This window comes from Ruditapes philippinarum, unplaced genomic scaffold (genome assembly GCF_026571515.1).
Source record: "Ruditapes philippinarum isolate M1 unplaced genomic scaffold, ASM2657151v2 ctg1213_1_1_1_1, whole genome shotgun sequence".
Lineage (NCBI taxonomy): Eukaryota > Metazoa > Mollusca > Bivalvia > Venerida > Veneridae > Ruditapes > Ruditapes philippinarum.
In genome coordinates this window covers 307,162-323,201 of record NW_026865813.1, presented here as the reverse complement: position 1 = coordinate 323,201, position 16,040 = coordinate 307,162, and the positions used below count along the sequence as shown (strand labels likewise).

General features: G+C 31.9%; 1 protein-coding gene across 1 annotated transcript in view; it reads right to left on the bottom strand.

Moving 5' to 3' along the window:
- Window positions 1–4,695: 4,695 nt before the first annotated feature.
- Window positions 4,696–16,040, bottom strand: part of LOC132730396 (long-chain-fatty-acid--CoA ligase ACSBG2-like) — a 32,852-nt gene continuing 21,507 nt past the window's right edge. The window contains 12 exon segments of the mRNA XM_060716310.1: window positions 4,696–5,270; window positions 5,789–5,900; window positions 6,411–6,539; window positions 7,112–7,251; window positions 8,247–8,397; window positions 9,910–9,987; window positions 9,990–10,021; window positions 10,360–10,547; window positions 10,979–11,160; window positions 12,104–12,271; window positions 13,496–13,543; window positions 14,451–14,552. Of these exon segments, the coding sequence (XP_060572293.1) occupies window positions 5,194–5,270; window positions 5,789–5,900; window positions 6,411–6,539; window positions 7,112–7,251; window positions 8,247–8,397; window positions 9,910–9,987; window positions 9,990–10,021; window positions 10,360–10,547; window positions 10,979–11,160; window positions 12,104–12,271; window positions 13,496–13,543; window positions 14,451–14,552 (1,407 nt within the window). The 3' untranslated portion in view covers window positions 4,696–5,193.

Below are 16,040 nucleotides of genomic sequence, written 5' to 3'. Positions count from 1 at the left end.
CTGAAAATTTCATATTATTTACAAAGAAAAAGGGGCATAACTCTGCCAAAAATCATCGAACCATGACCAAATTCGAACTTTACCTGTATTTTCTCATGACATATCCATATGTCAAATTTCAGTTGAATGTGTTGTACTGTTTGGGAGATAATGAACGTAAACTGAAAATTTCACATTATTTTCAAAGTAAAAGGGGCATAACTCTGCCAAAAATCATCGAACCATGACCAAATTCGAACTTGACCTGTATTTTCTCATGACATATCCATATGTCAAATTTGAGTTGAATGTGTTGTACCGTTTGGGAGATAATGACAGAAACAGAAAATTTCACATTATTTTCAAAGTAAAAGGGGCATAACTCTGCCAAAAATCATCGAACCATGACCAAATTCGAACTTGACCTGTATTTTCTCATGACATATCCATATGTCAAATTTGAGTTGAATGTGTTGTACCGTTTGGGAGATAATGAACGGAAACTGAAAATTTCATATTATTTTCAAAGTAAAAGGGGCATAACTCTGCCAAAAATCATTGAACCATGACCAAATTCGAACTTGACCTGTATTTTCTCATGACATATCCATATGTCAAATTTGAGTTGAATGTGTTGTACCGTTTGGGAGATAATGAACGGAAACTGAAAATTTCATATTATTTTCAAAGTAAAAGGGGCATAACTCTGCCAAAAATCATCGAACCATGACCAAATTCGAACTTGACCTGTATTTTCACATGACATATCCATATGTCAAATTTAAATTGAATGTGTTGTACCGTTGGGGAGATAATGAACGGAAACTGATGATGACGGAATGACAGAATGACGGAAGGACGGAATGACGGAAGGACGGAAGGACGGAATGACGGAAGGACGGAACAGGGTAACACTATATGCCCCGGCCATTACATGGCGGGGGCATAAAAATAAAAGATTAATGAAAAAGAGTTGCCAAAATGACAAATGTATGAGCAAAATTTCTATATGAGGTAAAGATAGGCTTTAATATATAAGACGTAAGGCCTCATGACATGATTTCACAGAAAATCTGTTTTGTTCAATATAAGATCGAAAGTTGATCAGTTTTTGATGAAAATCTTGACAGAATATATCATGTCAAAACAAAAAATAAAGCAAAATAAATCTGAAAAGCTTTCCTTAAATGAAACAAGCAAACAGGCCGTCAGTTATCTAATTATCACAGGAAGCCATTTTGTGATCACACTCAAAAAAAAGAAGTAAAATATATTTTTCTTAAATGAAAATAATCATAACAAAAATTTCAATGCATGTATGTATTTCCTTTGAATATTACACTGTATGTTAATATGCAAATAAATGATTGAATGTAATCTGAAGTCACTTGTGCTTAAAGTAAACTGTGTAAGTATAATTTCTATTATACATTGTACATTTTTTATCTTGAAAACCCCAGGAAAGTAGAATTCTTAACTGTAGATGTTACTTTATCCGTATTAAAAAATTAATGTTGTGTCTTGGACATAATTTCTCATGCTCTAGACATAAGTTATCATATGGGTATCTAATAAATGATCACTTTATTGTACTTATGATATACATGTATTATATCTCAAAAACTTAAGATATAATTAAGATATAGCAAATCAAATCATCAAAAACGTTTAATTCTCTTTGGCACAATTATTGCATTAAGATATTTGATTATCTACCAAAAATTATGATGCAAATTTATTTGTACTATGGTTCTTTGCAATATATTTTATATTGAGAAAAATATTTAAACTTACAAAGAAATGTTGTCCAGATAAGTGTCTACATACTTTTAGAAAAAGAATCACATATGATTGTAGCATGATTAGACATACATTAAAGGCCCATTATGTCGCAAAAATGCACTCATTTATATTTATCAAAAACTTTTTATTTTTAGTATTAAAGTTTAAAAAACCCAACTCATTTGCTACATAGATGAACTTTTGTTGCTTGCTTTCTTTGCTCTGTTGGCAATTGGTAAAATTATAAAAAATTAGTATTTTTTATGGAAGTCTGAGTATACTATTTTGTTTACGTTTTACTATCTTTATGACACATAATTGTCACATTCAGTGCTACTTTTTCCAGTTGTTAATCATCTCATGCTCTAAATCCATTAAAACACATATTTGACATTTCTAAATACTTAAAAATACATAGATTTCTGAGGCATAATGTGCCTTTAAAACAGACTTTCACATAACAACCCTGGAATGTAACATAGTCTTAAAGAATTACATTGTACAAACTAACAAGATACCATGCTAAACTATTCTCAGTACTTGATAGTAAAAACAAGAGCCTGGATAATGTAGAAATTTCTAAGTTGAAAAAGGGCCATAATTCTATTAAAATCCATGTCAGGAATTATGAACCTTGGACAGTGACCTAACATTCCCTAAAGTAAGTGTGTGAAGTTTCAATTCATTCCCTTCAGCAGTTTTGGAGATACCAACTTGCATGAAAAAACTTAACAGAAGTGTGACCCTGATGCTAACATCTGGGCGATTACAATTGTTCTCCCTATTCTTCAAATATCTCTCCTAATCTTCAAATAGTAAAATCTAAAAACAAATTTTTACTGCAAGTAACAATATATTATACCCCACCCAGCCCTTAACTACTGGTATTTCTTTACACTACTTTACATAAAGATGATGATTCTGTGTATATATATACTACAAGTTCTATGCCAACTATTTACTAAATATTACATATTTATACACATATTTATTAAAGATAAGCTCTGTTTATTGTATCAATATATAAATGAATGACTGATAAATAAAGAAAATGTGTATGTACACAAATGCAGTATTATGCTTGATTTGTAGATTTCTAATGTAACTCTTAATCAGGCACAATTCAAAACAAAATAAAAAGAATTTTTAAATACATTCAAATGAATTATATTTGGTAAGAAACAAAAAAACAAAACATTCAAAAATTCTTTTGTGTTTTACATTTGTCCTACTTTATGCTCTGAACAATTACCCCCAGTAATAAAATTCAAATTCACCTCAAGCATTTTTCAATGATTTTCAGAGTTATCTGTCTGTTAGAAATGCTTTCTAATTATTAAATGAACATGAATCCCAAGTTTTAAGTGTACATCTTTTAAATTACAAAATGTAATAGTTTTTGAGAAACATACCATAACAAAAATGTTAAAGTGGAAAAAAGGAGCGGGGCATAAATGAGAAGAAAAAAAAAAGAGCCACGTCATGACAAAACCAACATAGTGCGTTTGCGACCAGCATGGATCCAGACCAGCCTGCGCATCCACGCAGTCTGATCAGGATCCATGCTGTTCGCTTACAAACCCTATTACAAGTAGAGAAACTGATAGCGAACAGCATGGATCCTGATCAGACTGCGCGGATGCGCAGGCTGGTCTGGATCCATGCTGGTCGCAAACCCATTATGTTGGTTTTGTCATGACGCGGCTCAAATCATAAGGTTACTGACCGCCGAGATATGACAACAAAAAGGTGTTAAAATCAGCAAAAAAAAAACAACAACAAAACATCATTGAAGTCAATGCAAATGGTAATACAAATGCCAACATGAGAATAACTACAATTTTATAGATCATTCAAGGAAGTCTCATCTGGAAGATCATGCCACGTTGCTTGGTCAATAAACAAAAAATTTGGTCAAAAAACAAAGACAGAAAGACTCAAAAGAAAAAAAGAAAAGAAAGACAGTGCAAATATTAAATCACAATGTAAGAAATTCAAATACATAACGAAAAAAACAGTAAACAACTGGAAACACTTAACAGTTATAACAGTTATATGAAAAATAACAAATAAACCTTAAAACAGAACTGTTTCTTAAGTCCGGATGTAACCATATATGTTACAAGAGGTATTAAGCTTATTGCTAACACATATGAAACACATTAATATAAAAATCTTTTTTTCAAAACATTTGAACCATTGCACAATTAATGACAAAACCAAATATACCCGAATTGAAAAAAATAAAGCCGAAAAGAAAAACAAGGTCTGTCCACAGACAGATGGCTCCACTTTCCTCAGTATAACATAGAAAAGGGGGCATAACTATGGTATGCAAAATTATTTTAGGATTATCTGCCCTTTTATGAAAATAAGTTTGAAGTGAATAGCTTTCAATAATTTCTGAGAAAATGGACCTTAACAAAAAGATAAACAAATGCCAATGCCAACACCGACAAGAGTTTCATATAAAAAGCACCACTTTTTTCTTCAAAAAAGGAGCTAAAAATGACATCTACATCACAATTCTTTGGAAAATAAATAGTGTATTTTAGTAACAGTTTTAGTAGCAATATTGTAAAAAATAGTATGAACAATGATCAACTTTTATTTGTTGATTCTGTTTAAATAGATAAATGATTTGTCTTCAAGATCACAATTCCAGAACACGGGAGAAAAGTCATTTAACACCTGATTTTGTATTATTGTATACATTGTTCATCATTTCAACACTTAAAAGAAACAAACAAACAAAATCTACATCAAGGTGGTTTCAAGTAAATACAGATATATTTCATTTAATGATTCATTGAAAACAAATGAGGTACTAACAAAGTATGGAATGTATGAAAATATTTCATTACTCATATTTCACTGTTTAATAAATGAGTTCAGTCTTGCCTATGAGATTTCTCCATTTTATCTATACCAATCTTCTTGGACTGGTTATATTTCAATTAAAACTAAACAAGACTGGTTACATTTCAATATAAAAAATCTAGACTCAGTCCATCTACAAGACTGGTTGGATTTTCAATTATTTCTAAACCCAGCCAATCTTTACGACTGCTTATAATTCAATAAAAAAACACAGTCTACAAGACTGGTTTCATTTTCAATTAAATCTAAACCCAGTCAATCATAAGACTGCTAACATTTCAATCAAAACCAAACACAGTCCATCCAAAAGGTTACTTGCATTTCAAGTCAGTCTAAAACTCAGTCCATCTACAAAACTTGTTGCATTTCATTTCAATCTAAACCTGGACACTGAATAAAATATCCCACAATGTGCTCCAAGCAAGAAAAATCACAAAGGTCTTAGGGACACAAACCAATATCCTCCTGTACAAGAAAAGGGTACAATCTAGGATATTGTGTGTTAAATATTGTAAAATGTATGTTTTATGGCCAGTAAGAAATGATGTTTCATTAGTCAGCATAAAATCCCTCTATTGTCTTCTCATATTTCTTCACAACAATCGGCCGCCTTGTCTTCAGTGTTGGTCCTAAAATATTAAAATATGTAGTTAGAAATATGTTATATCAGTAAACTCCACAATTGATTCTAAAAGATTTACAAGATTTCAATCTGAACACGCTTTATATATTTAACTCGTGTATAAATGTGTTCATTATAAAGCCAACTAGTGGCAAGCCTCATAGCATTTCTGGAACAAGTTAAATACACATCATAGACCACAAAATTAAGATAAGTTTCATCACATGAAATTATAATTACCAAAACAGACAACAAATAATAGGAAAAAACAATGTATTGTCACCTTAGTGCAGTAACGGGTTAAGTCCCTCTAAATTTAATAGGAGTTAATCATTTATTGCACTAAGGTAATGGTATGGCACACCTTATTTAACCTAAACCTGCTCAATTTATGTAAAGGATTTACCCTGTATAAAGTATATATATATATATATATATATATATATTACTTTCAATCCCTTGTGCTGAATTCCTTTTTTTCCAAATGAAAAAAATTGATATAAAAAAGTGAAAAAACTATTTTACCAAGTTCTCCTCCTGGTATGGAAAAATCAGCTGCGAGAATTGACCATTTCTGTATCCTAGCTGCTCGAGATACACTTTTATCATTGGCTTTATCTATACCAGCTTGTATCGCCTACAAAAATAAACGTAAATAAAATTAAATGCTCTCTTATAAGCTAGCCTTATATATAAACCATATAGCATAATGAAAACTGTATAATTGAATTGATCTAAATTTAGCATGATCATAGAATATGATAACAGAAACAACTGGGGGTCACTCATCGCAAAGCTTTTAAAAATGTGTCTCATTCAGCCAGTGTCATGCAACATACTGTACTTATTATTCATTTATTCATCTTGTAGGCAACATTTATTCCAATTCACCAGGCTCTTTATATCAAGTATGAGAGAATGATCCAAAATTACCAGGAATTTGTTAATAATTCTGATATTAATTTTATGTTTAATTCATTTAATCTATACCTGGGCAAAGTAAGATGTTTCATTTTTCTAACTTCAAAATTTAATTGATTTAGTGGCATTCAGTACCATCTCAGGCTGCCTTATATAACCATGGAAACTCCACAGTGGCGTAGCTTAAACAAATACGACATACGTTGACATACGTGACAGAACTTACCTTTAACATTGCCTGATCAGCTATAGCCTCATTGACCGTTTTAGCAGAACTACCTATAGATTTACACCAGGTCACACATTCTGGTGATAATGTATTTAATGGTTCGTTTGTATCCAGGTCCATATCACACTGAAAACATAAAAATTAATAATGAACCATTCATGACAACAATGCACCAGTGTATTTCTGGTTCAAATCAAGTTAAATAGTTTAAACATAATTTATTTCAAACATTTACACTCAAGCATATTTTACATACAATGTAGCCGGATAAGTTTGCGGGGTGACTACAGCCCCGAATGGTTCGAACACTGGGCCTATTTTAGCAACAGTAATAACAAAACAAATCAGAATGATGACTTTTAACTTTGTGTAATAAGATTTAGTTTAATTCATAAATATTCACACTGTTTAATCTATCTCAATATATCATCAAATACAATGTTTGAAGTGATAACTATCACAACTTCTTAACCAGTGGCAGTGTAGCCTATTGAGGTGTTACTCTTAACTTTCCTAAGGCTTCTTACCGTTACCTCTACAAACTTAGGACCAGTAACTATATATTCATGTCCAATACAATAAGATATCCACTGGGAACCAAAAGCTATATGTCAGGAGATTGGGGACCAGAAGCAAAGTTATAGGGGAAAGTTTCAGTGTAAGACTGATATAGAGACAAATATTATTTCATTACAAACCTTTAATGTTATCAACATGGACAAGAATTTCCTCTTGTCTCCTATCAGCATACAGTTACTAACACACTTCAGTTCCTCCTTTACATTGTCCTCAATAGGTACTGGGGCAATATTCTCTCCACCAGCAGTAATAATCAACTCTTCAAATGGAATGAAAGACATAAAAATTAAGTTAAAACTAAAGACATTGGATAATGTTTTATAATCATTATTTTTTTCATCTTAGCACACACAACTCATTGACAATACAGTAGAAACTCTTTAAACCAGACTCTTTCTGGATTCAGAATGTCCAGCTTGTATAGGATTCTTGATCACAAAGTTTTCTTTTTTACAGAGTTTGAGATTTGCATCCAGATATAAGGTAGTCGATAGTTAGATCAGAAAACTAAGAGATAAAAATAATAGAAATATCAAGACATTAAGTTGAAAAGTGTGACAGTGTCAAGAATACAGAAGATTACGATTATAGAGTTGACTTTTATATACCATAAAGTAGAACTCTGTGAGTCAGAGGTGTCGCCTTGTGAACAGTATAACTGTCACTTAAATTAGTCATTCTCTTCTTAAATATGGGTTATTTATAAACACTGCTTTTACAATGTACATGTACCTTTAACTTAAGTTCTTGTGCACTGCACTTCTTCTCAATGAGATCTATCATCCTTTGAAGTTTTAAGTCAATAACTTTTAAAGTGAAGAAATTAGCCCGGACAAAAATAATGTATTATAAATAACCAAAGGGCAATAACTCTAAAACATGAAGTATGTAGTACTGGTTCTTGTGCACTGCACTTCTTCTCAATGAGATCTATCATCCTATGAAGTTTCAAGTCTATAGCTTTAATAGTTTAAGAGAACTGGCCGGGATAAAAATAAAGTATGAAAATTAACAAAGGGCAATAACTCAAAAATTAAGAAGTGCAGAGTAACAATTCTTGTGCATTGCACTTTTAGTCATTAAAAGAAGCCCACATACCAAGTTTCGAGTCAATACGACTTATAGTGTCTGAGTTATGCTCAGGACAAGCATAAGGGGACGCTGACACTGAGGTAGATACTGCCGACAATAGCAAAAGCAGATAATTTGGGACTTATCAGGCTTATTATTAAGTGTACAAATATTGTGACCTACCTTTTATTCTCCCTGTGATATATAGAAAACCATCTTTATCTTTCTTGCCAACATCTCCTGAATGTAACCAACCTTGTTCATCTAAAGCTTCTTTTGTTTTCTCCTCCTGGTTTAAGTAACCCATGAACACATGTCTACCATAGAAACATATCTACAATAGTAAATATACCATCTCATATATACATACCTGTATTATTACAGTATAGTTAACGAACATGTTGTATTGAAAGAGTCACATGTTTTTACTCTTCGCCCCTTGCTCTCAGCAACTGGATATAACCAGTGCAGACCAAGATTAAACAGCACCTCGATGCCACCTTTTTATTGCTTGCCAATTTAAAAAAAGTTTTTGCAGTAAAAGGCAATACAAGAATCTCTGTATTTTTAAAGTGAACAGTGGCCCTGAGCAATTTTTTTTTAGTGAGAATTTTTTTATTAGATTTAGTGCTTGCCTATAATACAAAACATTGACAGTTAAGGGCCATAATTCAAATAAAATCTTTGACAGAATTACCTTCTCCTGGACATGTTTGGGAATCATGATTGTAAACAAGTATTCCAACTTTCAAATTAATATCTCAAACAGTTCAGTCAAAAAGTGGTACTGGTACTAAAAACTTAACCAAGATTCTAAGTCGATAAAAGGCCTTAATTTTTTAAAACAAATCCTTGACAGAGTTACCTTCTCTTGCGTACAGATGGGGGTAATGATGTGAAATAGCATTAAAAGTTTCAAAGCAATATCTCAAAGGGTTAAGGCAATAAGTGGATTTTACCCATATTCAATGTATTTTCTAAGTCAAAAAGGGGGCATAATTCTGTCAAAAACCTTGACAGAGTTATGTCCTCTTGTCTGTTGATGAAGGTCGTGATGGTAAACAAGTATGGTCAGTTTCAAAGCAATACCTCCAATGGTTTTGAAATAAAGTGAGGTGGTACAAAAAACTTAACCAAGCTCAATACACTTTCTAAGTCAAAAAAGGGCCATAATTCTGTCAAAAAACCTTGACAGAGTTATGTACTCTTGTCTGTAGATGGAGGTTATGATGGTGAACAAGTATGGTAAGTTTCAAAGCCATACTTGTAATACTTCTGAAATAAAGTGGGGGTGGTACGAAAAACTTAACCAAGGTGTGACGCCAACTCGCCGACGCCGACGCCGACGCCGGGGCGAGTAGGATAGCTCCCCTTTTCATAGAAAAGTCGAGCTAAAAAGGGATGCATTCTTATCCCTCAGCTAAAAATCGTTGTCTGCACTGTTTGCTATTCAGTCAGTACATAGTTTGCAATTTTTTCCAAAAAAGGTTTAGTCCAGACAATGAAATATATGTACTTTAAAATAATTAACAAACATTTGTCACAATTAGATCAGATCTGTCATGAGTAAAATGAGACAACATTCTGCAAAATCATTATTATTTGTGGGGCACTACTTTTCGTGTTTTTTCGTGGATAGGTCAGTCCACGAATTTAAGTTCCAACGAAATTTCACTTTGTCTGCTAAAATATTTTTTTTGCATCCGATTATTTACGTTATAACTTTTGGAAAAAATAAACAGTGCATGAATTTAAGTACCCACGAAAATGCTGTTTCTGATAAAACCACGAAATTTCATGTCCACAAAATTAAGTGAATTCACAGTAAAATAAGGAGATTATTTACCTCACCGTTACCATCTTCATCAGGATTATCAAGCTTAGTCTCTACTCCAGGTAATTCTCTACCAACACTTGTTATCGACTAAATGCCTGATCAGTACAGAATGTGTGTGGACCTGTTTGAAACACATGTTAAATATCATTAAATCTTATAAATTCAAAAAAAAAAAGTTTTTTTTTAACCTAATTTATTGGTTTAAACATATTTATTTAAGCTCAATTGCGGAACAAGTTTTGCAAATTATATTAATCACTTTCTAGTCCGCTTCCAAGAGCCAACTAGCACTTGTGTCATATAATGAAACATCGTTGTGACCAGATTAGGGCTCTAACCCATGATCCCTGGGTTGAGAGGCAAAAGAAGTGAAACATATGTGTTACATAGTGGTGTTTTGACTTCAATAGTAAAATACAAAATCACAATAACTATATGAGGGTAAAAAATGACAAATACCTGAGCTTTCACTCATTCCATAGCACTCATCAATACGAATATTTAGACACGCAAAATATTCTAGAGTTTCCCTCATGATAGGTGCAGCAGCAGAGCCCTGTAATCTACATCTGTCAAGACCAAGGTTGGCTCTAATCTTCTTAAACAATATCATATTAGCTATACTCCAGCCCCAGGGCATTCTCTCTCTGTAAGACAACAAAATATCTCATTATTTTCACTTTAGGACACATCAACACTGTAATATCACATGATTTCTTTTCAGATTCGGAGTTGTTTCAAACTAAGTATTTCAGTAATTCTATTTTGGAAATATGCATCATATCACTGTTATTAAGCCTTCTTCAAAACAACATCCCATGAGCTATTAATAATGTCTCAGTGACATTCATTTCTAAAAATAGAAGATGGGGAAACAAATAGTCCGCTTTATTTAATAATTCAAATAGAGAGTAGATGGTAGATTAGAGGTATCAGTGTGTTTCCTTATTGTTTATGTGTTTTATAATCAGAAAATTTCATTTTCCAGCTTAATTCTTTTGATTTAACAATTATATGAAATGATTTATCTAAAAATAATATATTTAACCTGTAGAAAAGTTGAAGGTAACTAACTTACCCATTTCTTTGGGCTTCTGCACCTTTCTTTCCTTTTGCCTTTGCCCAAATGGCAAATTTTCGTTTCAAACCTGTTGTCTGGGCACCAATAGCTTGCATCTTCTCCATGAATTTCTCCCATAACCTTGGTACAGCAAGCAGTCCTGTTGGCCGTACCTCTTTTAATGTTTCAACTAATGATCCCTGTAAAATATTCCCCAAGAATTTCATTATACAAAACATCTAAGTAGAAAGTAAGTAGAAAGTGTTACATCCCTGTAAAATATTGGATGGATTTAAGGATTCAATACACTTTAGCATAAATAGTTATTTCTCTGTAAATATTCCTCAAGTTTCATTATTCCATACATCCAAGCAGAAAGAGTTACATCCCTTTAAAATATTACAAGGATTTATTTTTCAATACACCTGAGCAAAAAGTTTTTTCTCCATAAATATTCCACTGATTTTATAATACATCTAGGCAGATGTTATATCCCTTACAATATTCCATGGATATCATGATACAATACATCTAAGCAGCAAAAAAGTTATTACTCTGTAAATATTCTGTTTAATTATTTAACATAACAAAGCAGAGTTATGATCCTTGTAAATTGTCCATGGATTTAATTATAAATACAAGCAGGGTTATAATATAAATATTTAAAACATTCAGCAGATTTCAACTTTCTAAATAACAAAGCAAAAGCATTTTATTTTATTTGTAAAAGTAACACACTGACCCTAGTAGAACTTGAACGTGTGAAGAGGCAAGCACTGAAAACTGCTAGCCTACTGCTCAATGTCATCAAGCTATAGACAATTTGTTAATAATGATGCTCTTGGTGTAGCTATTCACTTGGAAGATATTTATACCTCCATTATAATAGTTATGTTCTTAAAGAGCATAATTTTGACACATTATTTGACAACTTTTTGGGAACACAAGAGAAAACATAATTTGCCATTCCATGCTTTATTTCATAGATGAGTGGACACATCAGTAGGACAACCAACCTTCCATAAGCTGACCTTGACACAAATACAAACCAACAGTGTTTATGGCAAAGTGATTCAAATTCACAACCAATCTACTGCAGAGGCAGAAAAAAATGGTTCTGTAGCTATAAAAATAAACACATACCTTTAAAGCATCTGGCTGTGCAAAGTAAACAGAAGTACCAAATCTAAGTGGCATAAGTATATCTAACATCTGTGCTGCAATATGACTCAGTGGAAGGAATGTGACAGATATCTCAGTACCATCTTTATACTGTAACTGTTTACCTGTCTGTTCTGCTGTCCATGTACACTGATGTAAACAAAATGTAAAATTTGAAGAAAAAAGAGTCATTTACCAAATTAAATATCTCTTTTATCTTGCATTAATTGTGGGATATATCAGCTGAATAAAGGCCAAATTGCAATGAATTTGAAACAGTCCAAACTGCTATAAATTTGAAACAGTCCAAAGTGCTATGAATTTTAAAACAGTCCAAATTGCTATGGATTTAAAACAGTCCAAATTGCTATGAATTTAAAACAGTCCAAAGTGCTATGAATTTTAAAACAGTCCAAATTGCTATGGATTTAAAAACAGTCCACAATGCTATGGATTTTAAAACAGTCCAAATTGCTATGGATTTTAAAACAGTCCAAATTGCTATGAATTTGAAACAGTCCAAACTGCTATAAATTTGAAACAGTCCAAATTGCTATGAATTTGAAACAGTCCAAATTGCTATGAATTTAAAACAGTCCAAATTGCTATGAATTTTAAAACAGTCCAAATTGCTTTGAATCTGCAACAGTCCAAATTGCTATGAATTCGAAACAGTCCAAATTGTTATAAATTGAAACAGTCCAAACTGCTATGAATTCGAAACAGCCAAAATTGCTATGAATTTGAAATAGAAATTGCTATGAATTTAAATCAGTCCAAATTGTTATAAATGGGAACAGACCAAACTGCTATGAATTTGAAACAACCAAAATTGCTTTGAATTTGAAACAGTCAAAATTTTTATGAATTTAAAACAGTCCAAACATTTATAAATTGAAACAGTCCAAACTGCTATGAATTTGAAACAGTCCAAATTGCTATGAATTTGAAACAGTCAAATTTGCTATGAATTTGAAACAGTCAAATATGCTATGAATTTGAAACAGTCAATTTTGCTATGAATTTAAAACAGTCCAAATTGCTATGAATTTCAAAAAAGTCCAAATGGCTATGGATTTTAAAACAGTCAAAATTGCTATGAATTTAAAACATTCAAATTGCTATGAATTTCAAAACAGTCCAAATTGTTATGGATTTTAAAACAGTCCAAATTGCTATGGATTTTTAATTAGTCCTAAACGGTCAATAAAACAGCCATAAACATGTATTATGTAAAATCAGTGCATAACAAATATATGCTTATCTAAATACTAAGCTGGTTGTAGGTAATTCCAATAATACTAAATAATTTTACCTACCATATTTAATACTAATAAATATGAAGAATATAAAGTAAGAATAAAGTTTACTTACACTGTCATGGCTAATCATAACAGCTTTGGGATTTCCTGTCGTTCCAGACTGAAAGAATATGAAGTTCTTGATGTAAAGATGGTCACATATTCATAACTGATTTTTTCCCCTTATCAAATCATAGTTCATTAAATCTTATCAAAGATAATAGATTTAAATATCATTACAAGCTAGATTCATGGCAATGTTAACGGTTTTACTATTGTATCTAGCTGTATTAGATAAAAGAAATAATGATTTTAGATATGATGATCAAATTCCACACAAATATTGTTCTCTTCAACACTGAATTTAGGCAAAGCATGGTGTCAATCGTTTGGTCACATGGTAGCTCACATAGTTTTAACATATGATAAGTGTTTACAATACTGCATGTTTGTTATTTCACTTTTCATTGCATAATTGTGATGTTTATATAGTTTTATACACACAGCTGTTGTCAATTTATGAAGAAATCTTACATTCCCTCCCCCCCCCCCAAAAGAAAATGTTTACTGTATTATAAAATTTGATATAAATATTTCTGACAGGTTATATGACACATTGTGATACAGGTTATATTTCCAAACAACCATTTATATAGGGCCATATAACCTGTCAAAAATCTTTAAGCTAAATGTCCTCTAAGGAAATTTATTCTAACATAACAGTCACCCTTTTCCTAAAATAGCGTTTAAATGCAAGTTCTTTGTTTATATACTGTTACTTAAGAGTGCACATACAAAGATTACTTTAAATACAATCACCGACAACTCCATCCTGTAATCAATTCTTTGACCAAGAGGTCTTATGTGTTGTTATTACTCGTATCTCCGAGTGTATGCCAGGGTGCACAAGTTCAAACCCCACATGAGGAAGGTTTTTTCCTGATGTATATGTAGTTATATTTTTGTGGATATTTTTTTCAAGCTTAAAGTATTTGTTTTAAGACATATTAGAAAGCATAAATAATTACCGTGTATATAAGAGAACAGCAAGTATTTGGTGCCTGTAACATAAAGCGTTTCTCTAACTCAGAATCAGGAACTTCTTTAGACAAGGCTAGAAAATCTTCCCACTGAAACGAGAAAACATATAACAATGATTACAGGGCCAAAACACCATTTTTGGGGAAGGGGCCTCAGCCTTTATCTTGGGGAAAACCGGAAAATATGCGTGATTTTGGCATACTTTCGGAAAGGGATCTTAAACTTAACACAAACTTTTAGCAAGTTCTTCAAAATAGAAAATCAAAAAGCACTGGGAAATACTAATAGGGCAATAAAAGACCTTAATTCAACACCATCATTTAATTTTGTTCTAAATTCTATGTGAAATTTCAAGATTGGGGAATTTTGAGGAACAAACTGGGGAAAAAAGAGGCTTGTTTGGTTGGGGAAGCAGCCTATATTCGGCCTCAACAAAAGAGGGTTTTTTGGCCCTGGATTAGTATATCAAAATGCAAGATTACAAAAAAAAACACTGTTAACTTTTTAACCAATGGATTTGTTCAGCTTTGAATTTTGAACAGTTTATTCAAAGTTAAAGCGGTTTTTATATGAAAATGCAAAAACTGAGCTACCAGCAGTTTAGAGTCTGATTCTGCAGGCTGGCCTGGCAATATAATATACATGTACTGTTAGCAAAGGCAAATCACTTTCAGTTTCAGCAAGTTGACGGCTAAATATAGAAATATTGTACGCCTCATTGTATGAATATTTGAGGCCGCTTAGTCCAGACAGTGTCTGAAAACAAGATGTTAAAGTGCTTATTATGATTTGGAAAATTACAGAGTATGCAGGAAATAATTCTATGTTTAATGTAAAGGAAAGTAAATCAATACAAACATTTCATTTGTTTCCTTTTCTCTCAAGTGATGCATATTATCAACAGGTAATAAAATCAAAGTTCTTTTATTACCATAAGTATGATAACACTATAATTTTATACTATGCATTATGTGAGATTCTTAAACCATCATAATAAACCACAATAGCACTCTTTCAACATAGATAACATAGATGTCATCAGGCACAATTAGTATGGCATATGAAAGCAGGGCCCTTAATTCACAAATTTAAGTGCAAAAATTAAGCTGTCCCACTCCCATACACTTAAAAAAGTAAATATTTCCCCAGTTTTTTTTTTTAAATAATTGCCCCCCTTGAAATTCCCCCTATATGCAAATTTGACATGAAAACTTCCCCTTCTAAAGGTACAGTTCCCCTAAAACAGGGAGAGAGCCCTGTGATACAAAATAAATTATATATCTATTGCAGAAAATAAAACAACCTTGATAAAATGTAATAATAACACTTTGTGCAAGTATTTTTTCATAATGCCTAAAGTTTGAATCAAGAAGCACAAGAATGTCAAAACAGCAAATAGATTAATTGAGCATGTACCCAATAAACACCTCTTCCTTTATTTTAACCTAAATAAAATGTTCTTGTACCTGCATTTAAGATTTAGTTTTCATTAAATATACAATGTATCATATCTTCATTAATTTAAGCAACAGGCAAGAAATATGGCAATGCCATAGAACTAGGTTAACCAAAAAATA